This window comes from Condylostylus longicornis, unplaced genomic scaffold, assembly GCF_029603195.1.
Source record: "Condylostylus longicornis isolate FDR11 unplaced genomic scaffold, ASM2960319v2 ptg000022l, whole genome shotgun sequence".
In the NCBI taxonomy this organism is placed as follows: domain Eukaryota; kingdom Metazoa; phylum Arthropoda; class Insecta; order Diptera; family Dolichopodidae; genus Condylostylus; species Condylostylus longicornis.
The window spans coordinates 808,647-835,026 of NW_026577991.1; the positions used below are offsets into that span (position 1 = coordinate 808,647).

Consider the following 26,380-nt stretch of genomic DNA (forward strand, 5'->3'; position numbering starts at 1 on the left):
TGAAAAACAACTAACACTAGGTAATAAAAAAAATTAAAATAAGTTCATCACACTTACAATACATAAAAAATTTTATTAACCATTTTTAATTCTTTCAATTGTCAAAAAAATGAATGAAAAATAAGAAAATTCTACTTTTCTTATTTAGTTTGATTGGGTCTGGTGTTTACAAATCAAAGAGATTTTAAGATTTAAAATTCTGATCGTTTCAAATTAATCGTATAATTTTGCTTGATTTGTAAACCCTGCCTAACGTATATTTTACGAATTTTTGATATAAAATGACATTTGTAAAAATGTAAATCCATTTTTCAAAGAGTTGCATACACTTTGTCCGCGTGCGGCACAAGCAAAATGCACAAAAATGTACAATTTGCATTGGAAAAATACCTCTCACGACACTAATGTGTACATTCCATGAGTAACGATTTCTTTCAAAAATAAGGCCTTTCATACATAAAGCGACACTCAAGACCAAAGTATATCTATTAATAGATAAATTTTAAAATTTAGGCCATTTCTAAAAATCAGAGTATTAAAAATATTATTTGTTTCGTCTACCATGACAAGGTTCTTATTTTCAAAACATTATCAACAATAAAAATTTTACAGGCGATGTAAAAAAAAAGGCAATTGAGGTTAGACTTGATAATAAAAATAAAACTCAATTCTCCTCACTATCATTTATTACCAGAAAATTTCGTGGTTTTTATCGGGATAATAAAAATATTTTGACGTACATAAGTACATATGTTGTTTTATTTTGTTTATTAATTTTTCATATTATATTTTGACAAAAATTAACGGTTTTTCTTCTGGGATTGAATTATGACGTTTTTAAATATGTATACATACATATTTAGTATCAAATTCGTAAAAATACATATCACTTTAAACAAAATTTAAATTCACAAATTATTTATATTTATCATCTAGTAATGGAAAATTTTTTCGATAAGAACGAAGAGTTGTTCATTTTTCAACAGTCAATTGATTTATCTACAAACAATTACACATGTTTTTTGAATGATTCAAATTTTTTTTTAAAGAGAAATTCACCGCAATTAACAACCTTAAAACCTGTTTGGTCAGAATTACGTCCTCTGAAATATGCAGTTGTAAATATGAGATTCAAAAAAAAATTTTCAAATATAAATTATTGTAATTTGTTTAGGAAAATGTGAATTTTATATGGTGCTCCGAATATTCAAATGAAATAATTGAAACTCTAAAGGAAGTGGAAAAGAAACGCAAAATAATTAATTACGACTCTACTCAAAAACAATTTAGAACAAGTTTGGTTCAAGTGATAAAATATAGCGCTGAGATTTTAACATTAGGACGCACAACTGTTCATTTAGGTGTAACTTGTGAAATGAATTTATTTAAATACTAAAAATAACTTTTCAGCTGTTTATCTTCTTGACGTTTTTATGGATACTTGTTTTATACCTGAAACAAAACTGAATGTAGTAGCTTTGACATGCCTGCTTTTAGCTTCAAAAGTGGAAGAAAGGGATTCTAATGTTCCCAAGTTAGACAGATTAAGAAAAATTTGTAGATCTAATTCAATTAAAGAATTTAAAAATGTGGAAGTAAAATTATTACAATTTTTTGAATGGTATTTATTATTCCCTTCAGCTGCAACATATTTGGTATAACTTTTTTTAATACTTGCTGCTGAAAAATTTAAAGTTTCTCTATTTGGCAGGAATACTATGTCTCAAATTTTTTGAATAAAACAGATATGTTGCAATTATTAGAGAGCAACAAACGAAATTTAACAAATGAAAATGAAATTTTAAATGAAGCGAGTTCACTCATATTTGCGTTTCTTGACTTAATTTTGCAGGGTAAGCTAACTTTGTTCAAAAATATAAAAATTTTGGATTGTAAATTTGTTGTTATAACCCGAGTCAAATAAGTATGTATTTATATAAAAATATACATACATATATGTAATTTTAAATTTTTAGATCAAAGTTTAGTTCAAGCAGTACCATCCATAACCGCTGCAGCATGCTTGGCAGCTGTAAGAAAGTCTTTCGAACTATCAAAATGGAATAACGACCTGTTTGTTATGACTGGATACAAATTTTTAGAAATTGAAAAGGTCTATGAAAATCTTTTGCAGCTAAAGAAAAAAAGAGATTTTGAAGAAATTTTAAAAAGGCCTTCTGACTCATTGTTACAGAGTTCCGATTCAGAAATTGAAGATGATCAACTCTATGTGATACGGGACTTCAAGCGGAGAAAGCTAGATTAACAGCATTTATCAGTAAATGGATAGGTATGTAAACATACATATGTACATACTTTTTTCTATATGTGATATAAAAAACATGTATATGTACTTACATAAATATGTATGTATGTATATTACAATTGTCTACGTTAATATTCGAGGAAATAAAATTTTAATTTGTTTGAAATGCTGTAGTTGTTTTGATTGTTTATCTACCCGCATTTTACTTGAAAGTTCAAAACTTCAAGTAAACTACATTTGCAATTTGTTGTCAAACTAATTCGACAGCAAATCAGTAATCTCATTCAAAGTATTTTTTTGGATCCAAAATTTACGATTTCAAGCGAAATCGTAAATTTGATAAATGAAAAATTAAATCAAAAACAAAGAAGAAGAAGCTGGTTAGTATGCATTAAGTAAGGAAATAATATTTAAGAATTTTGGCGATTTGGAATGTCGAGATATTTTCATATGTCATTCTTCGTTTCTCGAAAATAATTTACGTGCTGGGGAAAGTCTTGTCTTATAAAAAATTCACTATAATACGGTAACACTCATAAGTACGACAACTGAGTGCATTAGTGCAATTTGACAGTTTACAGAATCACAGAGCATACTATAGCGGCATCGCTTTTTTACTTTTTACTTTATTAAGTTAAACTTATGATATAAAAGTGTGTGAATTTTATAAACTTAGTATTAAAAAAATATAGATTTGAAAATTGTTTAAATGAACAAACAAAAGTAAGCTTTTTAGAACCTATTTTGAAGTAAATATAGTTATGTACATATATATTTACAAACAGAGAGATTTCTAGGAATCGTGCTACTGAAAATGAAGTGTTTTCTACTTCAACGCTAGACAAGCATTCAACATCAACAGGCAAACACACAATCAATAAAACGGCTAGCTCCACCAGGCAACCGACGAAATGTGCAAAACATTCTATAGATTCTGATGAAATTGTTATATCCCGAAGATATGGTAATTTTTTGTGGTTTTTCATACATACATATGTATACCTGAGCATTATGTACATCTTGTGATATTATATCGGTTTATAATAGTGATATTAAAGAATTTTAAATTGTATAATATAATATCTTCTTTGTTACTTTAATTTTGAATTAAATGTTTTGAAAAATATAAATATTGGAATTTTCGAAACAAAGAATAAAAAACTTCAAGCAACCAATTCAGAAGACGAGGCTTTGGGAATACTTAAACATAAAGTTTGAATCTCCAATCAACTCTTCAAATTAATATTAATTTCTTTTAAGGTAAAGTTCAATACTAAAGAAAACTAATTTTAAATGCATGACAAAAGGCACATTTAACTCTTTATATTGTAATCGCAAACCATATGTATTAAAAAAATATTTTAGGTACCTATTAAACATTTCAACTCTTCAAGCAACTTTTGCTACAATCAACTAACATCTGAATCTTCAATCAACATTTGCTTTAGAAATTGTCATTCCAGTCAACCAGGATGCTGTTAAAATATAAATATATATTTCAAAGATGTTATACATTAAAATGAGAGTAAGTGTGAAATGTGATAAATCATCTGTTTTCACAGTACTTTTCGGAAGTCATTCTTCAATCAACAATTATTTTTAAAACAATCCCTAAAAAGTGATTAATCAAATATATGTGCTTAAATAATAAATTAATTAACAGATATTAATCCTCTTCAATCAACTTAAGAAAATTATTTTTGATTGCTTTTTGAATTATAAAATTGTGTAAATAAGAATCTCTTTTGTTTTAAAACTTTTTAGATGTTGAAAATGGTTTTCGCGAATGTCTCCTTAACTTCCAGCTTCAACAATATTTCATCAATTAACTATTGCTTTTTTTTCTTTTTTTAAAATAAAAAATTTTAGATGAAGGAAATAAACCACCTTGTGTACAGCAAGTTTTGAACACTAGTGATTATAAGTCTACTCAAAAATCTTGTTTCAGAAAGGGTTTTTCTTCTTCGGTTAGTATATTTTTATGATAAACATTCAAAAATAGCTAATCAAAATTTGCGTTAAATTTTTGTATAATTGAAAAGTCGTCAAGTAGTCCTGAACGTTACCGCGATACTGAAAAAAATATAAATAATCAAAAAAGGGAGAGAAACTTTAAGTCATCAAGTCCAGAAAAACGAAGAAGCACAAAGAAAGAAAAAATACCGTATTTTGCAGATGAAAAACGAGAGGAAGAACGGTTGGAACGGAAATGGAAACTAAGTGCGAAAAAAATTAAAAAAGAAAAGCACAATCGAGAAAGTAAAGATAAAATAAGCGATAGAAAATCTCCACGATCTTATAGAAGGAGCCGGAGTAATTCAAGACAACGTTCACACCACAGAAAGCGTCGACGTAGTAGTGATCGCCATCGTAGATCTAGAAGCATATCATATAGACGAACGAGAAGCAGGACAAGATCAAGATCAAGATCAAGAGATAAATATAGAATGAGAAATGCATCTGTTATGCCTTCTATGTTTCCTGTGATGATTGCAACACCAAGTTCATCTGATTATTTTTATGTTTGTATATAAGTTTATTGTTTTTAAAGCTAGTTCAAAAATTTTTTCTTTGTTAAAAAGGGGACGCCAAATTGGATGCCACCAATTGTTCCAATCGCTCCACAGAGATTTCCTGGCTTCATACCAAGATTTCCTGGTTCTATAATGACACCTTTTGCGCCAATGGCTGTTGTTCCACGGTATCCGCTCCCTGTTCATAATTCCAGATATCATCCACATACAATACGTCAGCCAAGATCACAAAGATTTAAAGCCCCGAACAGAGGCTTCCATCGACCTAGGTGTCCTTAATTGAAATTATATATTCAGGATAAGAATATTACTTTTATATAGAAAAAATTAAATTTTTGTGATTTTTGATTTAAGTTTTCATCTATAAGTTTCACGTGATCTTTGCATAATTAGTAAGAAAAAAAAAATAAGAAATAAATTCAATTTACTTCAACAATATATGATTTTGATTTACCCAAATAGTTGAAATATTTTGAATACAATCAGAATTTTTCAAATTGTGCTCATTGGATTAAAATTAAATGCTGAACTAAATTTTTAAAAATTTAAAATTTTGAGCTATGTACACATAATATTTTTAATCTTCATTATTTTTTTATTTATGTACAATATTGTGTACGATAATTTTAAAAAATGCTTCAATCTTTGATTAGAGTACTAAAATATTATATTAAAAGAACAACCAAAATTTAAAATTGATTTAATTTCAAAATTAAATTTATATTTCTTTTGAAATTACTTTTATAATAATTATAACGAAAAAGGAAAATTTACAGCCAAATAAGTAATATAATATTGTTTAAACAATTCATTTAAAAATTAAATATATAGCCCGTATATGAAGACTTTTTTAAACTTAAAATATATGTATAGGTTTATTATATTTTTTAATTGTTTTTCGTTTCAATAAAATTCATATTATTCTTCTTTCGTTTCTGAACTAGATTCCTTTTCTTCAGAACCTTCTCTTGAACTTGTACCATTTGTTTTAACATCATTCTAAAAAAAATAAAAGCAAAAATATTGAAAAAAAAAACGAATAAAATGAAAAATATTATTTTTAAATTTAAAACAAATAATTAAAATTTAAGAAATAGAAAATTTTTTAGAAAAATAGAAAGAAAATTTGTAAAAAGAAAGTATATGAAAAATTAGGCACATTACCGTCTTGTTAAAATATGTAATAATTTCAAACAAAACAAGCAAAATAAAATCAACTTATACTCTGAATAAAAAAAAAAGCTCTTATATTTTGTTTTATAAAGCAGTCGAGATGAAGAAAGTGCGTGCGCTGATTTAAAATTTTTTTTGCAAACCTCTTCTGTTGAAACATTACTTTTTTGATTGTTTTCAATGCTCTCTTCTTCACTTTCATCTTCTGATTCATCTGATTGTGAATCAATAAGTTTATCAGGGTTTTCGGCGTCTTCTTTTTTAGTTTCTTCGTCTTTGTTCTCACTTTCACCAGCTTCATTCTTACTCTTTTTTTTCACATGATTTTGAATATAGAAATTTTGTGTAATGTTGGTAAAGAAATTAAATGAAAATAATATATATGAAGGATATGTTAGTGGATATTCTAATGTATAATTTCTTATACATGTAAGTATGTACACACATTTAAATGATTATATCATAATTCATAACTAATTGTGTTACATTGACGAGTTAATAGGATACCTACATATAATTACAAGAATTTTCGCGATCTGTAAGCAAAATCACCGAAATTCTCTTAGACGCAGCACTGAAAATGGAGGATTATTATTTTAAAATATTGAAGTTGTTGGTAAGATAAATTCGTATTTCGAAATTCAGTTAATTTTGAAAATTATAAAATGTTGAATACCAGATCAATTAAGTGATGCGTCGAAGAGAATATCTGTGAATACGAACATAAGTTCGACTAACTTTTAAAATGTTATTTGGTTAACCCTTAAAAATTAGCAATTTTTCTTAAAAGTTTTAATAAATATTTAAATACTATTTGATTTAATTAACTGATACAAAGGAATAATAAATTTAGTTAAGAAACAAAAAACATATAAATATTTCGTTAATTATTAGATATTAAAATTTATATCATATTTAATACAAAACTTAATATTTATGCTTTCACGCATATCCGGAAACAAAATTGTGTTATTTTTATTTACGTTTCAGCTACAATTATTGAAATATGGTTGAAAACTTTGTAGTTTTAGAATTTTTAAAGAAGATTATGTTTTTTGAAAAAATTAATTTTTTAAATGAAAAGTTTTGATTGTAGAATCAAACATGAAAAATATTAAAATTAAAATGAGAATTTGAAGAAGGTACATGTACATATGCTTTTGTGTCATTTTGTTGTATGTCCGAATTCAGAATTTGAGAAGTAACTTTAAAACTTAATCTTTTTTTCCATTTTTTAAATTGATATTAAGAATTATTTTGAAATTAACTTTTATTTTTTTTCTCTAAAATTATACATAAAAAACAGATAAAATTATTATTTTTAAAGAAAGAATTTTATCTATACAGATATTTTATATTAAGTATTAGTTCTTATTAGTAATGTCAATGCGGAATTAAAGGAAGAAGGTTAATAAGTACTAATAATAGCTATTTAAAAGTATTACGAGCCCAAACGTAAGATAATTGATGCACCCATTAAATTTTAAAAATCTATAAGTAAATGATAAAAGCAAAAGTTGAAATAATTACCAATGGAATTACTTGTATTTTATAGCACTTTCATTTTTTTAGTTCAAAACACAGTGGAAACTTATTCATTTAATAAAAGAAACAGAAATAAATTCTTGTAATAATTTATAAGAAAATCAATTTTTTGAAAGTGAAAAATTATATTATTAAATTATCTATACATTATATAGATTTATTTTTGATTTTATATTTTTGTTATTAAATGAACGAGTTTCTAATCAATTTTTAACTAAGACGTAGAAATAGTTTACAAGTGAATTCATTGGCAATTCTTTTTACTCCTAATTGTTTTTATCATTTACACTTAGACAGATGGATAGAATCTTTTGCGTTTGGGGTCGTTGTTAGCAAGAATATTAATGTGTCGATTTATTTTAATTTTGATTGAATTCAAACCTCCTGCTTTTTATTATCGACTTTACTTTCGTCTTTATTTTCAGAATCTTCATCATGGACATCACTTTTACTTTCTTCGTCTTCATCTACCGTTTTTTCATTTTCAGCTTCGTCATTGGTTCCTTTGTCATCAGATTCTTTTATCGAATCCTTTTGAACTTTATCATCAGTTTCGTTTTCATTGTCATTTTCTTCTTCGTCGCTATTTTCTTTTTCATCATCATTTTCCTTTTTATCATCGTTTTCGTTTTCCTTAACAGCTTCCTCTTCATTGCCATTTTCTTTTTCATTACCATTTTCTACTTCATCGTTTTCCTTTTCATTTTCCTCTTTACTACCGTTTTCCTTTTCATTTTCCTCTTTATCATTTTCTTTTTTATCACCATTTTCTTTACTATTTTCATCATTCTTGGGATCGTTTTTATCATTTTCTAACGTATTTTCACTTTCTTCCTCTTTTACATCTCCATTCTTTTAATAATTTTTTAAGTATCCATCATATTTTATATATTTAAAAATGGTCCGAACATTAAACATTACATGGTAAAAATAAACAAATTAGTATTCTTAAATATTACAATAAATCAAGTTATTCCATTAAAGACAAGCAAATACGTCCGCTAAAGTTTAGTATAAAAATCGGAAATGCGACAAAAACAACAATCAAATATATTTTTTAATTTATTTATTTAATTGAATTCAAATTCGTTTATATAGATTTTTGTTATTTTTAAAAACATAATTTGATATAATGGCGTACTGTACTAGCAAACTAAATCGAAACTTGTTGAAAATGTTACATAAATTTTATAATTAGCACACGTTCTTCTTATTAAATTTTAATATTCTTATCAGATATAAATATTTTAATTTATATGTGATATTCTTTTATCAATAAGTATTAGAAAAATTAATAATAAGTCGACTAAATGTAAAAGGAATGTAAATTAATTAAATTAAATACATAAAGTTTCATATTAAACAATTTTTTAATATTCAACAGTTTAAAATATGTAGGAAGGTGTATAGAGTTATTGTTTATACGAAAATTATTTAATGTGAAAATTTATCTGCATTTCTATTACTCAAATTGGTTAAAATAATGCACACATCAAAATGGTTAATGTTTACAACTAATGGTAATAAAAAACAACTAAATTTTTGTTTAAATTGTATTGTATACATTTTTCTATATTAGTACATAAATTCTCAGCTAATTATTTTTGTATTAGCGAATCGATAAAACTATATTAATCATTTCATGCAATCCATAAGTAGGTAGGTATATTTATTTATTAATTGTGTATAATTTTTAGGATATACAAAACGTTATACATTTTGTTTTAACAAATAACGTACTATGTATGTTTTATATTATTTATTAAAAAAGTATAAAAATACTTAGATTAAGATTTGAAATTAATTTTATAATAAAATTAGTTTCTTGTCGTATAAGTTTGCAATTATCATTATACATATATAACATATATAAATAAATGTTTATATATATGACATTCATATTCTTTTTGATGGAATGTTTTTTTTTTGTTGAAGTTATTTAAAGAATTCACACAAAATAAAGAATTCAAACCTCCTTAATTCCTTCGTTTTCTTCAGTAGTTCCATTTTCATCAGGGGTTTTCTCTTCGTTTTCAGCACCTTTCTGACCATCTGTTTTAAGTTCTATTTGGGCAGATGAAATACTTTCAGCCGGTGGTTCCATTTTACAAAAAATTTCCAGTTGATCATTTTCGTTGGCTAAATCAAAAGCATCATAGTCTCCACAATATGTGTCATCACTAAATATTTGTGGTGGTAAAGGGTGACGGGGATTAGGATCACCTATAAAAATTTAAAATTTAATTATCTTTAAATACACAGTGTACAGAAAACGAAAAATTTACTGAAGGAAATTTTAGAAAATTTCTATTTTATCAGAAATTCTTATACCAACCATGATTAAAATTAGCGTAATACATACTTATGGTGCCTCCATTGCTTGTTGAATTGGTTTGCATGAACTCTCTCTCAGTCTCTTTTCCTGGTTCTGTAATATCAACGCATTCATATTTAATATTCTTGCTTTCCAATATCATTAAGACTCGTTGTTGGCGTTTCTTTACCTAAAATACAAAATATTGGCTCTTTAAATACACGTGAAAAAATTTAAACTCTATTTCATACAACATGAAATGCATAAGTAAAAAAGAATAACATAACATAATTAATTTCTATAGTTTCGATTTTTATGTTGAAATCGAATAAAATACATCACATATTTTTATGGATATTTTTTTTATTTCACCCCATAAATGGTACAAAATTTTACTTAGAGCTGTCAAAAAGTTTTATTTTAAAGATTTTTTTTTTACATAAATTTATCGAAATGAAGCGTTTAATATTCGAATTAAACAAATTTAATTAAATAATAAGCTTATCTTATAAAATTCTAGTGCTGCTTAATGAATGAATTCATAAATTGGTAATAAAATAAACCAAATCACTTTTCTGAAACCAATGCTTACTTCTTTATTTCCCGAAAGACCACTGACAAAAACTTTAATCACCATTATAATTAATATATATTCTCAAAACTATTTAAAATAAACAGTTTCCTTTTTATAAATATTAAAATAAAACACTTGATATCTAAAAAATTTATGACTAATTTTATAAAAAATATTTTTTTAACAGTAGGCTACGCCGTGTCAGAGTTGGAACTGGAATGCGTCAATAAGGGAACAAAACGACCAAACGTATGTATGTAATTGATTTTTTATTTCTTTGAAATCTTGACTAAACAAAAATACCATATTTCTGTCAGCCGTGCTTGAAATGTTTATTTTAACATAGTCTGATATTTTAAAAGTCTATTGAATAACATAGCATTGACAGCCAAAAAAAGAACTTATTTATAGACTCCATCTAAAATATTTTCTCGATTACGTCAAATTTATTAAAAATGGTGGATGTTAAAAATTATCCAAAAAACACTAGCTAATGTCTTTATATCTAACAAGTCCCAATACTCAATTTTTTTTACGAAATGTTACGAATTTTTGGCCTCGTTGTTGGTTTTTTCTTTAAATGCCACTGATCGTGTCATATTTTTTATTATTTTTTTCTTTTTTTTTACGTAAAAAAGAGATTAATATTTTAAAAAATCTCAGGATATTATACACATTTTTTAAAAAGCTTCCCATTTAAATTCTATTGCACGAAAAAGAAAGAAAGGTAGGAGGAAAGAAAAAATGAAAAAAAAATTCAAATTCATATTTCAGTATGGTTTCAAATGTTAATGAGGAAGGATGTATGATTTTTTATGCACATTTTGTATTTCCCAATAAGGTAAGTTGAGTAGTGTCGGCTAACAAAAATTTTAGTAAAAATAATATAGGTTGACACATTTCAACAATTTGAATTATCTCATTTCGATTATTCATACGTTACTTATAAAATTGTTTCAAATAATTTCAGTTAGTTTTTAAATTATTAAAAATAAATATGTATGTACCTACTTCCAATAAATTTTTTTTTAAATAATTATTTTAAAACTATTTCAAACATGTTATATTGAGTGCTTCAAAAATTTTGCTGTGCTCTTTTTTCATATTTTATTAGCAGGTAAACAAGAGCAATCTATTTATAAAATGTCCCTGCATGTGTATGTATGACTTATCTTAATTCTAAACGGAAAGAATTTTAAAATACCTGAACAAAAATTTAAAAATACCTGTTATTTTACAGTCGGAATTTTCGAGTCATTTGGTAAAATACCATTTATTTCAAAAATAGAAAAATATTCAAATCCGGTCATAAAAATATATGATTGTTTTTTCCAAACATTTTAAATATTTTTTTTTCTTAGGTAATTGATATAAATGATAGTAAGTTTTTAATATTTTTTCAAATAAAAATAGAGGTAAAATTTTGAAGTTTATATAAAATTTGTATTTAACAAATAATATTTGATTGTATTTTAGATATTATTTTCTAATTCCCTCTTCAAATTTTTTCTTTACTATGTATTTATATCAATATTTAAGAATTATCTTTCATTAATTATATTTTCAACTTGACACCACAGGTACTTCCCATATCTTGCGTTAACTTACCCTATGAGAAAAAAAAGCTGTTCACTTAAAAATAATGAAATGCTTTCAGTAACAAATAAAACGTTGAAGGCGAAGGTTGTGTTTGTTGTTTTTCCGCTTTTTTTTAAATTTTAAAATAATTATCAATGAAAATATTAATATATTTTTTTGATTTTTCAAATATATGTTCTAAATTTTACCTGCTTTATAATAAGTGTGAATTTATTTTAATATTTCTTCTCAAAAAATAGCCACTTCGATTTAAAAAAGGCCATATAAAATAAGGTGTGCTTTCAAGTTTCTCTCTGAGCATTGGGACTTGTTAGATATAAAGACATTACACTAGCAAATATGAAACTTTTATACAGCAAAATATGTTTTACCGACAAAAAAACTAAGAACATACGGTTCAATTAAACACTTGTCGTGAGCACATAGAGAATTTTCATAATATTAAATTGTAGGTATAAGATTATTGCATAACGTCACCATCAGTACACAAACGTTAAGTAATATTTCAGACAACAGCGGCAGCACTATTGAGATTATGTTTGCGTTACGTTATGTTGTCTATCGTAAAAATATGTGACGTTGCTTGAAACAATGTTTGATTTGTAGACTTGTTAAATGTTAATTTTTCTATTATGGGTTTTGATTTGTGTTGGACAATAAAAATATTTGGTCCGAGTGGGGCTCAAGTAAAATGTACAATTTCCATTGAAAAAACCTTCCTCACAGCACTAATACGCACCTTCCAAGACTAGCAACCTCTTTTAAAAATGAAGTTTTTTAAAAAATAAGTCGCATATATACTTTCACTGCACTGGTAAGTATAAAGCCACCGCCTAGGTAGAGTAACTCATTTTCCTGATTTAAAAAAAGATGAATATGAAAGAAGAATTTTCAACGTCCTTTTATGTTTTAGTCATTTGCATATGAAATCATTAAAAGATTTTTATATAAATAAATTTTTGAGCTTTATTCTTGATGATTTTGTTATAGAAAGGCCGTGATCGAAAAAGTTTAATTTCTTTGTACTACATTCAACTGCAAACATACAAAAAGAACGGTCATGTAGTCTTTTAGTCGCTTTCATTGTATTTGATTTAGTAAACCAAACAAGGTTTCGTTGACAGTACATATTTTGCTTTTCTTTTTGTGATAGAGCAGTGTACCTTAAAACAAAAAAGGCCGGAATTCAGAGAATGAATATTATGCACTTTTACATTGATTTGAAGCTCTTTTAAGTATATATTTTCACGAAAGTTATTTGAACTCTAAGTTAAATAGAAAAAAAAAATTTTTAACTATCTTTCTCTACTGCAAGTTATTAATAATCTATCTAAAAAGTCGGAAGTTAGATGAGAACTCTGGAAATACTTCAAATAAAAACACATGGGTCCGGTATATCTTGTTTTAAATTATATTTGAAATTTTCATAGTGGAACGTTCGTAGTTGTCCATTGCTGCTTAAACTTTAGCTTCCTAGCGTGATCCATTTTGCGTATTTTTTTTGGAGTTTTTCTCGGTTTGTACCATGTCGGAAATTTACCATTTTGATCTTTCATAGTTTTGGTATTAAACTTTTGTACTTTTCCTGTTTTTTCATTCGTAACTTCTACAATTTCTCCTTTGCTATGTTCTTCATCTAATTCAAGTCGTAACAATTTATCTTCATTTTTCTTTGCATTTTTTATTTCTTTCGCACTTTTGATAATTGCAATTTCTTCTACTTCTTTCATAATCTCATCACCTTGATCAATTATACCAAGTGTTTTCTTTAATCTAATTAGTTCCTTTTTTGCATATCTTTCTCTCTTAATTCTATTCATTTCGTCCCTGCGTTTTCTAGACCTATTTGTTCGACCCATTTTACTGTATTATTTTCACGTTTAAAACAAAAAATGTTGAAAATTGCTTTGGAAAAAAATGTGGTATTCTTCCTTAATTCACTTGTGTTGCAGAAAAAAAGGCATTGTTTTGACGTAATATCATAAAATTATCTCAGACAGGGATACTACTTCAGCTAGTAAGGCATTGTAGTAAATGTGTTACTTTTTAAGGTATTATGCTACTTGTGTTACAAAGAGACGTATCAGCCCCATTATTCTAGTGACACAATAATTACACTATCGCGTATATACATAGTTTATAGTATGTACTATACAGAATAAAATTTTTGTAATTACACAATAGAACTCCATTTTTTGAGTCGTCCTATTTTAAATTAAAAAATTTAATACCATTACCGTCCCTCAAAACAGTAGCTTGTTTTGTAATTACAAAAATAATTCAGGGATAATTTTTTGATTAGTTTTCAGAAAAAAATTGTGTACAGTGCATGTATACTCGATTTCGGGTTACAGCCTGTTGTAAAACAAAGGTAGGAGTCAAAAAAGTCATTTAAATAAATGCTTATAACTTCGGATATATTGCATGGTTCCCAATGAGTAGAGTAACCATCAGGTGCCGGTTTTATAGGAGATCGCTTTTTATTTTCGATTTTAAAATCATTTTGATTACAGGTTTTCGATTTCGGTCTCACAATCAATTTTATTTTTATTCAAACAGGAAACCAAAAACAAAATGCACCTTACAATTAGATTAACAAGAGCTTTTTAATCTAAGTGTTTTTGTTTTCTAAAGTAAAGTTTTTTACGAAAAAATGAGTATTTAACTAGAAAATCCCAATAGCGAATAAAAAGACCCCAATGTCAATTTTATAAATCAATAGGTGTACGTATTAATAAAGAAGACAATAACTTAAAAGCTGTCACATAGTAGTAATTGCTAACGTAGGTTGTTTCTGCTAACTTCATTTATATGGCTAGTTTTGAAGTTTTGTTTATTCGGTACATAATAATCTAATAGAAAATTTTTTTTATTTAACCGCAATAGAAATTTTTTATTTATACTTCTAAGTGATAATACTCAATTTTCAGATGTTTACACACACTGTGAGAAATGGATTGGGATAACTTGAAAACCGTAGCAAAATTTGATGAAAATATAGAAAAAGTAAATAAAATAAGTAAAGATTTCAACGTAAATAAATTTTCCACAATTACAAATGAAACAAGTTTAAGAAATTTAGATGAAATTTTACCATGTTCTACTGCTTCCACATCGAATAGTCTTTTGATAGAAAGTTTGGTACAACTATTATGTATGCTTTTAGATGATGATCCAAATAATGCAACAACTTCATATAAAGCAATATGTGAGCAATTAGAAGCAGTTAGCCTTATTGATGATTCTCATTCCTTAAAAGAATTTGAAGAAATTCGAGGTCAATATCAAATGCAGATATACAAAATTATATGTGCAGCTAGAGGTCAAGATATTCCTATTCAATTACCAGCAGCAAAAAAACAAGAAAACGTCGAAACCTGTTGGTCTAGATACAAACGAGAGTTTGATGAGTTATCATTTATTGCAAGTGGTGGTTTCGGAAAAGTATTCAAAGCAAAACATAAATTAGATTGCATTGAGTATGCTATTAAGCAAATCAAAATTAATTCAACTACAATAAAATTATGTCATTTAGCTGAAGTTAAAACAATAGCCAAACTAAGTCATCCTAACATAGTACAATATAAAGCTGCGTGGCTCGAACCAGATTATGATTATAAACATAAAAAGAAAGTCAGTATATTGAAAAATCAGAATTCTCTGGATACAATTGATAACTTCAGTGACAATCTAAATTGTGTTTCCAAAGAAGATAGCGATAGTTCCTCTGATTTTATTCAGTTTGAAAAATCCTCTGTAGAAAATAGTTTTAACAGTGTTCATGAAATAGAAATATCTAATAGTACGAAGAATGAAAAATCAATTAAAAGGAAAACTGTTTGCAAATACCAAAGCAGATCGGACATAGTTAATAAAAAAAGGTCAGCAATTTTATATATTCAAATGTCACTTTGCCAATTAACTCTAACGAAATGGCTTAATGAAAGAAACCAAAGTTTATCATTTGAAGAATTTTATCGTGGTTTTTTTATGGAAAATTATGAACTTAATCATTTTGATATCACTTATGACATATTTTTTCAAATTTTGTGCGGTATTGATTATATTCATTCAAAAGATATTATACATCATGATATAAAACCTAGCAACATTTTTTTAAAATTAGAAAATGGAAAATTAAACGCGCAGTTAGGAGATTTCGGTTTAGCATGCCCTTTGCAAGATAATCATAGAGGAATTGCTTTAGGAACAGAAATGTATGCTGCCCCCGAGCAATTACTAGGTGATTGTAATCCAAAAAGTGATATTTATAGCCTTGGCATTGTATTATTAGAACTTCTTTCGAAATTTCAAACCGATATGGAACGTGTCATTGTTATAAAAAAAGCGAGAAATGGAATATTTCCTGAGCAATTAAACAAACAGTCGATAAAATTGCTTAGAAGTCTGTTAGGCTGCATTAAGGATAGACCTACCACAAAAGAATTAATAGAAGCCGTAAGAAATGTGAGATTAGAAAGTAGTTTACGAGGACTCAATACATCACAAGTCGATTTGAAATCTATTCAAGATGCTCAAATTAAGCAGTTAAAGAAAAGAATAGAAAAATTGGAAAACAATGAACAATTAATAAAAAAACTTACTGAAGAAGTTGAAGCTAAAGATAGGTTAATATTAAAGTTAAAACAAATCATTAAATCAAGAGATGTAGAAATCTGTAATTTGAAAAAACTTCTTAATATATAAAAGATAAGCGCATACATTTCGAGTTATTTTTATTTTTTAATTTTTGTGAGCAATCAATTTAGCGGGGAGAATGTACTAGAAAAACATTTATGTGCATATTTACATCTCAACTAAAACTGCAATATATTTCATGGATAAATGTATCCATTCAAAATACATTTAAATAAAAGAGTTTTTGAGAAAAAAGTTTGTGATTGGAGTGTAAGACAAATAAAATCATCAGTTATCGTTAAAATGTTACTTCTTTGTAATTCATTATTTATCAAAATTAATAAAATTCACTTTTTGACAAAAATAAATCGACAAGTATTTATTTCAAATTGTGCAATAACAAAAACATCAGACTAATATGTTTATTAAATTTCACATAAATTTTTTATTTTTGTATTCGAATAGAAAACCCATTAAAAATTCAGTAATATAAATTTTTATTTCTAGGCTTATTTAAAGTTAATAATTAAATTAATAGCTTTTAAAAAATATTTTGTTTTTTTGTTATCTAAAATTTTCGTGGGATCGTAACTTTTTCAAAGATTTCAATAATGTTTCAAGTTTATTTATAAAAGGTTTGCCATATTGTTACTCTTTGTTTAACTATACATTATGTTTATTTCCGACTTGTTTGCCACAATTTTATGCCTCTTCGTCTGAAGTATCAGTGGTATATTCACTTTCATTGTCTTGTTCATCATGATGTTCAGATTCAGTATCACTAATGTCCCATTGTGGATGATCTGTTGGTGGAGCTGGTGCTTTTTGAACATCTAATTTTAATTCTTGTTGTTGATCCATTCCTAAATAAGAATCTAAAATTGAGAGCATAGTATTTTATCCATTAAAAAATTTTTAACTTATAGATTTTTTACCTGATCTTAAGCAAACTGTAAACGTAAATAATCCTGGCCATCTCGGTGCTGTCAATTTTAATTGAACTTCTTCACGATCTACTAGATTTGTCACATGATATGGGGCTGTAAGCAGAGTTCTTGATTTTCGGTCACAAATATATGTCCACCAGTATTCCTGTTTATCTTCAGGGAAATATGGACAGTGCACCGCGTGAGATACTCTGGATTTTCCTTCCAATTTCTCTCTTTTATTTAATTTTGATTGTAATCTCTCCCATTCATCATCGTCATCTTCATTATCGATAGAAGAATTCTTTTTTTCATCATCATCACTAGCTGAACCCGACTCCCGCTCTACATTACTTTCATCAGCTGAATCACTATCTGAATCATGCTTTGATTGTTCTGATGGAGTATCACCACTACCTCCTCCACCTTTATATTTGGTATCACTGGAAATATTTACCGTGTTCGTAGATCCCTGTATATTTTTTATTTGTTTGCTCTTCGTTTGACCACTGAATTTTTTTCCTTTGCCCTTATGTCCCCGCTTTCCAATTTTTGACCATTGACTGGGCTTTTTAACTGTTTGTTGCTGTTGCGAATCTTCATTTTCCTCGTTGTCCTGAGCAGTCTCATCATCTCTAAAATTTATATAATTAACAAAAACAACCTAAACACATAAAGCACAAATATTTTTTATTATCTTACTTAATACTTTCTTTTTCAGCAATACTACTATCTCCAAACAGTTCCTTCATATTTCTACGTACTAAAGTTACAGTGATTGTCACAATTGCTCCAGCTGTAACTATATTCGTATTTTCGTCATCGATAACTGAAAGAAATAAATTATTTAATAAAACATCCTGTTAAGGCACTGAATAATTTACCTTCACAACGTATTGAAAAGTCTATTAAGGGCATTTTCCCCAAAACCTTCATTACATCATTATACTTTTCTGGGGTTAAATCTTTTAATAAATGTCTACTTTCTTCTGCTTTTAATTGTGCAAACTGCTGCAGATTTTTTATATGCTTTTTCTTTAATATATTATGCACATGCTCCTCTGTTATGTGAGGCAATTGAAGCAACGGGCTTTTATTATCCCATAACCCTTGTATTATCATAGGAGAAAGTTTCATACAACTTTCGATTGTTTCAATATTTGGAACCCTTTGCACTAAAATTGAACAAACATTTTTGATTAAAAAAGTAAAAATTATTGTTTTAATAACATATACCTCTTCTAGCATATGCTAGCATAACAAGTTGATGTACACAAGAAACCATTTCCTGAATTAAATACGGGCATTTTCGTACAATAAATTGTCTATCTTTTTCTAATGTATCTGGGTTTAAAATTAAACGACTAAGATGAGCATGTATAATAGCCCTGGCTTTAATAGAGTACATTCTACAAAGAGGGGGCTCCTTGCACTTTTCATTAAGATTTGGCAACTGCCTTATTAACTGAAAGAAATGATAAAAATTTTAATGTGAAAGTTTAAAGTATATCACTAAATAAGAAATATACATGTATGTATATAAAAAATTAATGCTCCTATTTTAAAATCAAAAAAACTTACAACAGGAACTTCATCATTATCTGATTGCCTTTCAACAACTTGTGAATTGTGGCGCTTATCAAATTCTAAACTTGCTGCCAAAATCATTATGACACGTTTTAGTAGCATATGTGGAGTTTTATGGAAGAAATAGAAATACATTTGTGCTGTATCTAACAAAACTTTATCACCAGAATAACGTATAGATTGATACCACCAAGATCCAACTGCTATCGGTAATGCAATCATAAATACAAGTGCATACAATCCCAAAACCCAAATTGAGTTTTCTTTTTCAACTATCCAAGAAGGCAACGCAATGCCAACTAAAATTGTTATTTTTAACAAAAGACATCTTAAATCACGTCAATACTTACATGACATAGCTCCTGGTCCATCTATATTTCCATATTGTTCCCAATTTTTTTTAGCTTCCTCATCTGTTAGAGCCTTATAAGCTCTAATTATTTTCATAAAAGTTTTTTCATCCCCGGTTTCTTTATCAGGGTGCCAAACTAACGATAACTTACGATAAGACTTTTTTATTTCAGCTTGCGAAGAATCTGCTGGAATGCCCAAAATCTCATACGGATCAAAGTTGACCGTTTCGTAATCAAATTGGGATACCCGATATGCTAAAAATATTAGAAATGCCCAACCTGCTAAAATACATAATCTAATAAGGAATGTTTTCAATGTCTTATATGGTTCTGAAGAAGCTATAATTAGCTTTTTTTGTATGCATCCATCACATTGGCATTCTTCTTTTAATTTTTCTGGATCTAAAATATTTACTTTTGTTAGTCAACTAAATATTTTTTGTATATGTATGTATGAACATGATGAAAAACGTACAAAATTTTCACACCGTTAAAAACACGTCACAAATCAGATTTTTATGACGCTCAATAAATTAGCAAGTTTGAAGGGGTAAAGTACCGCTCCAAACTCGTGTATTTCATTTAATGGTTTTCATAAAAACTATTTGCAAAAGGCGTAGTTTTGATATAAATTTCGAAATTAAAATGTTTAAATAATCCATTTTTCTCTTAATTTTATTAGATACTTGCCTTCTTTTTTTTTCCTTGGCCATAAGTAAAATGTCGTGGGTATTAGAATTAATGCTAAGAATGACAAAAGAAAATAATAAAAAGTCCCACCATTTTCATCGTATTGAAATTGTTGACCTGCCATGGTACTTGAAATTAATTTTGCTAAATTTTATTTTCATAAATAAATTTAATTATTCTACAAATTCCTTAGGAAATTAAATTGAATCGTGGAAGAAAACGATTTGACATTTTTGTTAGTATTTTAAGATTTTTTGGAAGTATTGCCGTTAGCGTTATGTTATGATCGAATAAAATTAACTCAGGGTTACAGGCAATTCTTAAGAGTGTAAAATTTGTTTGGAGCGAATTATATCATCTTAGAGCTTAACCCCTATTAGACATTTTATTTCTAAATTTAGTAAACCTGTTTAATTGGGTTACAGTTTAATGTCAATGATAGAGGTTTATATGAAAGCAATAGGTTCCTTCACGAGATAAAAACTAAGAAATAACTCAGTTAAATTGTAATAAATAATTAGCCTCGAGACTAGTTTTAGAAAAAAGAACTTAATTGAAAATTACTGAGTCATTTTTAGACAAAGTGTGTATATGTAAGAAATAACTCAGTTAAATTGTAATAAATAATTAGCCTCGAGACTAGTTTTAGAAAAAAGAACTTAATTGAAAATTACTGAGTCATTTTTAGACAAAGTGTGTATATGTAAAAGTAATATGACTGTAAAAAAATTAAATAGTTCTTGATGAAATAAAAAAAACACGTAGCTGAGACAAAGTTTAATATTTTTTACTGAGGTGTTCTATCCAAAAATATAAAACTTTAATATACTCATATGCTCTACCAAAACTGACTGAGTTAAAGTTTAATGTGGTTTCGGGAAGAGTAATATCACAGACATCTTTATAGGAGTTTATGGTAATATACATACATATCTAAATTTATATCCGCTGGTGCATGTTTGAATGAATAGCTTTCAACTATTATTATAGAACAGCACAAATATATGCACATATATTAAAGATACATATGTATTGTGCAAATGTAAAACAGGAAACAATATCGTGAAACATACATGTTCAATATAATTTGCAATATTCAGTTGTGTAAACCAACTATATTGAAAATATTTATTAGTTATATGTATATTATCTACGTAAACTATCAAAAATATATTACATTAATATGTACTTCAAAAGGAGAAAAATATGGAATACATAGTAGTTCCAAATGACGAATATAACAAGAATTAGTGAAACCGTTAGCACACTGCATCGATCCGACAATTAAAAGCGTATCAAACCAATTGGATTAAGTGATGTGTGAACCAAAATGACAAAATCACATTTTGACAATTCCGTAGTAAATTCTAGTCGTCACTGTATTCATTGTTGAGCCCTGAAAAATTGTCAAAACTTTCAGTGAGTAATAACATTAAAAAAAATTGGTGACTAAGACTGGCTTTTGATTTGAGACATACTTAAGTTCAATAATTAAATTATTAAAAAATAAGGAAATTTTAAAATGTTTTCGAGTGGTCCTAATTATACAAAATTAAAAACTCATTTAAGATTGGCGGTCAACAGGCTAAAGCTCCTTGAAAAAAAAAAGGCTGAATTAACTCAAAAAGGTAAATCTTACTAAATTACATATAAATCTTCACAAACTTATATCTACTTTTAGCACGTAAGGAAATCGCAGATTCCATTGCTTCAAATAAGGTTGAAAGAGCTAAAATTAGAGTTGAACATATTATTCGGTAAGTTTGTAGTAAAACATGAAATGTTGCAAAGTCGAAATTATTAAATAAAAAGTTTTAATTTATTAGAGAAGATTATCTAATTGAGGCAATGGAAATCGTTGAAATGTACTGTGATTTGTTGCTAGCCCGTTTTGGACTTATAACTCAAATGAAGGAGTTGGATGATGGAATTGCAGAAGCAGTATCAAGTTTAGGTAAGAATCTATTTAGATATATTTAATATTAATACAGACAAAAAATTTTTTATTTTAGTATGGGTTTGTCCGCGTTTGCAATCTGATGTGTCAGAATTAAAAGTTATATCTGATATTTTCATTAATAAGTATGGGAAAGACTTCGCAGAACATTCTCGTACTGCCACTGGAAATCATAGGGTTTCAGAAAAATTGATGTCAAAACTTGCTATACAAGCTCCCCCGAAGTTATTGGTCGAAAAGTATCTTATAGAAATTGCTAATAATTATTCTGTGGAATATGAACCCGATCCAGAAGTTATGAAAGAAGATCTAAGACCAATTGGTAATGAAATATTCATTTTATTTACTCATTAAAAAATTTGATTACTAATTTATTAATTATTTGATTACTGAATACTGATTCCGTCCATTAGGGTTGGATAATTTCTTAATTGATTTATCTGATAAAAATAATTTGGGAGGCGGACCACAGCCTCCACAAATGGGCTTTATTGGGTATCCTCAACCGCCACAATTGCCGAATCTACCTGAGCCACCAAATGTAATATTAAAGTCAAGTTTGAAAACTTTTAATTCAATATTTCATTTTAGATGAAACCTTTTAATTATCCTGGATTTGGGAACGGAGGTGGTGGTGGTAATGGAAATACAGTTCCAAATGCGCCGTTTGCTTACAATATACCACCTAACGTCACAGTTCCAGAAAACCCTCAGGAGAATGTACCAGAAAAAAAGGATTTGAATATTAATACAAAATTTATAAATGTAAGATAAAGTGCAATTAAAAATTTATATTTTACAGAACATTATTAGAATTTATTCTTTTGTAGGAAGAAACAAATAAAATATCTAATTGTGGATCAGGAAGTCCAGATGATAATCAGGTAAAGAAAATGTGAGAGTATGTGATAAGAATTTCTTTAATTTATATTTTGTACATACAAACGAAGTTATACATATTGCACGATAGCTATCCTAATTTTTTTGGTTTTTAATTTTTAACTCTAAAGTAAATATGAAGTAAAAAAGAACTTAATAATAACATTTAAACTATAACTAAAAAACAGCTGAAAAAATAAATTATGCTTTTTTATTTCATTGTTATGATAATAAAATATTTTAATTTGGGGAATAGACGATATATTATAAAAAATATGATAGATGACTTTTTTAACAAAAAACGATAAATTTAAAGTTAATATTTAAAAGCAAAGAAGTTTTACTCGTTTTTCTAATATGTCGTTTATTCAAAGTGGGTATCTTAGTTTGCTACCATGTTATATACATAAATGCTTGCACAAATTGGAAGTAAATTCTCATTTAGTTAATTAAAGTCACATCATTATGGCCAACCTAACTCTGAAAGGAGAATGCATTTGAGCTTTGATACTAATCTATTTTTTAAAAACTAATTTTTTTTGTACTGGATGATAAAGCAAAGGAAACGTTTCAATGTATGGAAAACATTGAAAATTTGGAAAATTTTACATAAAGTTATTTCACAGACATTTTTGTTATTTTGGGTTTTAACACGCACGATTCTTAATTTATGAAGTTTTATTTTTGTATTTGTTTTAAATTGTGTCTAATTTTTTAGTTTGTTTTATTTTGGCAATTTTTTAGAATGTTAATTTTTCTAATGCTGATCCTCCACGATATTCTTTAGTTGTAATTAATGATAATTTACAGGTGATTAATTAACTTTTTTAGCTTTCCAATTATTTTAATTCATAAATTTTATTTTATATTATATACAATAAATGACTATTTTTCAACATATTGATAGTCGTCAGAACAAAACAAACCGAAACCGCAACCACGTACTAAATTTACAACAGATGATTCACCAAGTATTTATCCAACAGCACCTTCTATTTCACCAAGTTCGAGTATTCTAAATTTACCAAATGTGCCCTTAGGTACTTTTCAACTAAATACATACTGCAATTTAGATATCCTAATTGACTTTGTTATTTTTTTAAAAGGCTTACCAGAAGCTCCATCAGTAAAGGATGACGATGAAATAGATTTTGATGACTTGACAAGGCGTTTCGAAGAATTAAAGAAGAAAAAATAAAAGTTGCAAATTTACATTCTTCTTTTTTTTTTATTTTAGTCAATAAAATATGGTTATATTGAAATATATGCATGTACATAAGTATGTATTAAAAAGTATTTTCCTCTATTAAAATTTTTGAATTTGAAAAGATTTGTACCTAGTGCATATACCTTATATGTAAACAATAATTTATGTTATTTGAATTAAAATATATTATGCATAACAAAGTTGTGGTTTTAAGTTTAAAGTGAAAAAATTTTGAATTAAAATATTAATAATTTTTTATTTCTTTAATAAAATTAAAATTACCTACTAGTTATTAAGTAAATACAAAGTGCTGAACAGATTTTAAACTCTTGTCGGTTGAAAATGTACATAAAATTGTTCATGTGTAATGGGGAAGAGAAGTTTGGATAACTAAGAGTAGCTTGGAAGCTTAAAATTTTCTGACAAATATTCATATGAGGTCCAAAGCTATTGAAGCTGAAAAAATTCGTTGTTTACAATTATTTTTCAGTTAATAAAATACGTAAACTACTAACTAGCAAAGCAAATTTAGTAGGCCTATTGTTAATAGACCTACATAACGGAAATGCCAATGATTGATGTAAAACTTACAGTTTTCGTCTAATAGCTGAAAATTAGAAAAAAAACTTTATTTTAACGGATTTTGCAACTATAATTTGAGCATTTTTTTTACATGAAAACAATTGTCAAAAAATTTACTTTTGCATCAGCGCTAATTCAGAGGTTGATACCTTGTATGTGTATCTTTGCTAATAAACTTTATTTTATCTTTAATACGCTAAAGCAAAAATAATTTTATCTATAACATATATTGTGTGATATATGTGAATTTATAGCATTAATTTCTATTCGAGGATATTTAATTAGTCCAATTGTTAAATCTTTGTTAAAAAAGTCTTTTTAAAAAACCCTGTTGTGCTTCTTGTCACTTACAAGAAGAGTTTACCGTTAAAAATTTGTGTGTAATCTTAAATGCGTAACGACTATAGATCGCTTGCTCGCCTAAATTTAGTTCACTCTTTCTTCGAGATTTCTGAATTAAGTCAAAATTTGTGCTTTCTGTTGGTTAGATATGTACAGTTTATGATAGTGATACGGACAAAAAGTATGTACATATTTTAATTTACTCAACAAAATTCTAAATAGAACAATAAAGTAAGGTTAATTTTATTGCCAATTTGACAACATGAAAAATCAAAGTTCTTTTATATCATGTATTCTGGGGAAAACGATATTGACATTTACAAATAATTATTAGCACATTAAAAAACACGTGTCCACCATGTATTATGCCGATAGGGATTTTGAAGTTTTTTTAATTTAGAAAGAATACATGACAAAATACATGTTAAGAGATGATACATGGTTTAAATTTATGCAAATCTGTTTTAATGGAATACATGATTAACGTTTCATACTATATTTCACCATGTATGTTTTAATATATACATGGTAAAACATACGAACATACAATTACATTTACTTTAATCTTACATACACAATTAGCAGTAGTAATGATTGGTTGATTTTATTCTATTTTCGCTATTTCCATGTATTCTTACATAAAAAGTAAAAAAAAATTAAGGGCACATAGACTTGTTAGGTTAATAAACTTAGAGTTTTTCATGTATTCTTTTGTTTTGGATTTATAAATATGCATTTATACATTTGAAGGTTATACTACATATTTCATTTCAAATTTCATCTCTTACCTTCTATTCTTATTTCTAAGTTAGCTACATTATGTACTATTGATCTCAGACATTTGAAAAACAATGGGACAATATAGCTAAAATTTAAATGAAAATTTGAATTTTCCTCGTAGTCAAAATACTGATTGAAATATGACAATTTTTTTTGCTCAGCATAGCTGTTCAAATTTTTTTCAATGTACAATTTTCAAGTTCTTTTCCGATCAAAAAAAGTTGAAAACCATAAGAAACACAATAACACATATTTTTAACATTATTTTCCTAACATGTATTCTTTTACTCTGAATTGGAATTATACATGCCATCATATGCACACTTTTATCTGTTGACAATTATTATTAAATAGTATTAAATAATATTGTTATTAGCTATTAAATATTTGCATTATCAATGCGGTAATTTTTTAAATTAAAAAAAAACTTGAAA

General features: G+C 26.9%; 7 protein-coding genes across 10 annotated transcripts; 4 read left to right on the forward strand and 3 right to left on the reverse strand.

Annotated features, from left to right (window-relative positions):
- Positions 1–895: 895 nt before the first annotated feature.
- LOC129606920 (cyclin-J) lies at positions 896–2,381 on the forward strand. The gene is made up of 5 exons (XM_055517553.1): positions 896–1,118; positions 1,175–1,361; positions 1,411–1,655; positions 1,712–1,853; positions 1,977–2,381. The coding sequence occupies exons 1-5, from the start codon at positions 939–941 to the stop codon at positions 2,264–2,266; spliced, it is 1,044 nt and encodes a 347-aa protein (XP_055373528.1). The 5' UTR covers positions 896–938; the 3' UTR covers positions 2,267–2,381.
- Positions 2,382–2,847: 466 nt separating this feature from the next.
- On the forward strand, positions 2,848–5,236 carry LOC129606848 (female-specific protein transformer). 2 transcript variants are annotated; one of them, XM_055517438.1, is made up of 5 exons: positions 2,848–2,989; positions 3,052–3,230; positions 4,136–4,233; positions 4,309–4,788; positions 4,849–5,236. In XM_055517438.1, the coding sequence occupies exons 1-5, from the start codon at positions 2,976–2,978 to the stop codon at positions 5,077–5,079; spliced, it is 1,002 nt and encodes a 333-aa protein (XP_055373413.1). In that variant the 5' UTR covers positions 2,848–2,975; the 3' UTR covers positions 5,080–5,236. The 2 variants fall into 2 exon arrangements, with proteins under 2 accessions (XP_055373413.1, XP_055373414.1); XM_055517439.1 differs by having other exon boundaries at positions 3,064–3,230.
- Positions 5,237–5,488: 252 nt separating this feature from the next.
- LOC129606774 (SH3 domain-binding glutamic acid-rich protein) lies at positions 5,489–10,697 on the reverse strand. Of its 2 annotated transcripts, XM_055517318.1 has the most exons (6): positions 10,425–10,697; positions 9,881–10,022; positions 9,491–9,741; positions 7,900–8,370; positions 6,117–6,281; positions 5,489–5,799 (listed from the first exon to the last, which is right to left on the reverse strand). In XM_055517318.1, exons 1-6 carry the CDS (start codon positions 10,467–10,469, stop codon positions 5,719–5,721), a joined length of 1,155 nt encoding a protein of 384 aa, XP_055373293.1. In that variant the 5' UTR covers positions 10,470–10,697; the 3' UTR covers positions 5,489–5,718. The 2 variants fall into 2 exon arrangements, with proteins under 2 accessions (XP_055373293.1, XP_055373294.1); XM_055517319.1 differs by lacking the exons at positions 5,489–5,799; positions 6,117–6,281 and adding an exon at positions 6,953–7,256 and having other exon boundaries at positions 10,425–10,694.
- Positions 10,698–13,393: 2,696 nt separating this feature from the next.
- On the reverse strand, positions 13,394–13,959 carry LOC129606890 (protein LLP homolog). Its single transcript, XM_055517508.1, has one exon. It carries the CDS (start codon positions 13,862–13,864, stop codon positions 13,430–13,432), a length of 435 nt encoding a protein of 144 aa, XP_055373483.1. The 5' UTR covers positions 13,865–13,959; the 3' UTR covers positions 13,394–13,429.
- Positions 13,960–14,851: 892 nt separating this feature from the next.
- LOC129606724 (eukaryotic translation initiation factor 2-alpha kinase 1-like) lies at positions 14,852–17,001 on the forward strand. The gene has a single exon (XM_055517222.1). It carries the CDS (start codon positions 14,958–14,960, stop codon positions 16,710–16,712), a length of 1,755 nt encoding a protein of 584 aa, XP_055373197.1. The 5' UTR covers positions 14,852–14,957; the 3' UTR covers positions 16,713–17,001.
- Positions 17,002–17,123: 122 nt separating this feature from the next.
- Positions 17,124–20,451, reverse strand: LOC129606723 (translocation protein SEC63 homolog). Its single transcript, XM_055517221.1, has 8 exons — positions 20,200–20,451; positions 19,507–19,911; positions 19,151–19,455; positions 18,806–19,034; positions 18,454–18,744; positions 18,272–18,398; positions 17,579–18,204; positions 17,124–17,518 (listed from the first exon to the last, which is right to left on the reverse strand). Exons 1-8 carry the CDS (start codon positions 20,321–20,323, stop codon positions 17,346–17,348), a joined length of 2,280 nt encoding a protein of 759 aa, XP_055373196.1. The 5' UTR covers positions 20,324–20,451; the 3' UTR covers positions 17,124–17,345.
- A 1,155-nt stretch (positions 20,452–21,606) lies between these two features.
- On the forward strand, positions 21,607–24,442 carry LOC129606823 (IST1 homolog). 2 transcript variants are annotated; one of them, XM_055517393.1, is made up of 10 exons: positions 21,607–21,827; positions 21,881–21,956; positions 22,026–22,153; positions 22,212–22,478; positions 22,570–22,697; positions 22,748–22,921; positions 22,987–23,040; positions 23,780–23,845; positions 23,943–24,075; positions 24,142–24,442. In XM_055517393.1, exons 1-10 carry the CDS (start codon positions 21,722–21,724, stop codon positions 24,231–24,233), a joined length of 1,224 nt encoding a protein of 407 aa, XP_055373368.1. In that variant the 5' UTR covers positions 21,607–21,721; the 3' UTR covers positions 24,234–24,442. The 2 variants fall into 2 exon arrangements, with proteins under 2 accessions (XP_055373368.1, XP_055373369.1); XM_055517394.1 differs by lacking the exon at positions 23,780–23,845 and having other exon boundaries at positions 21,609–21,827.
- The last annotated feature ends 1,938 nt before the right edge of the window (positions 24,443–26,380 follow it).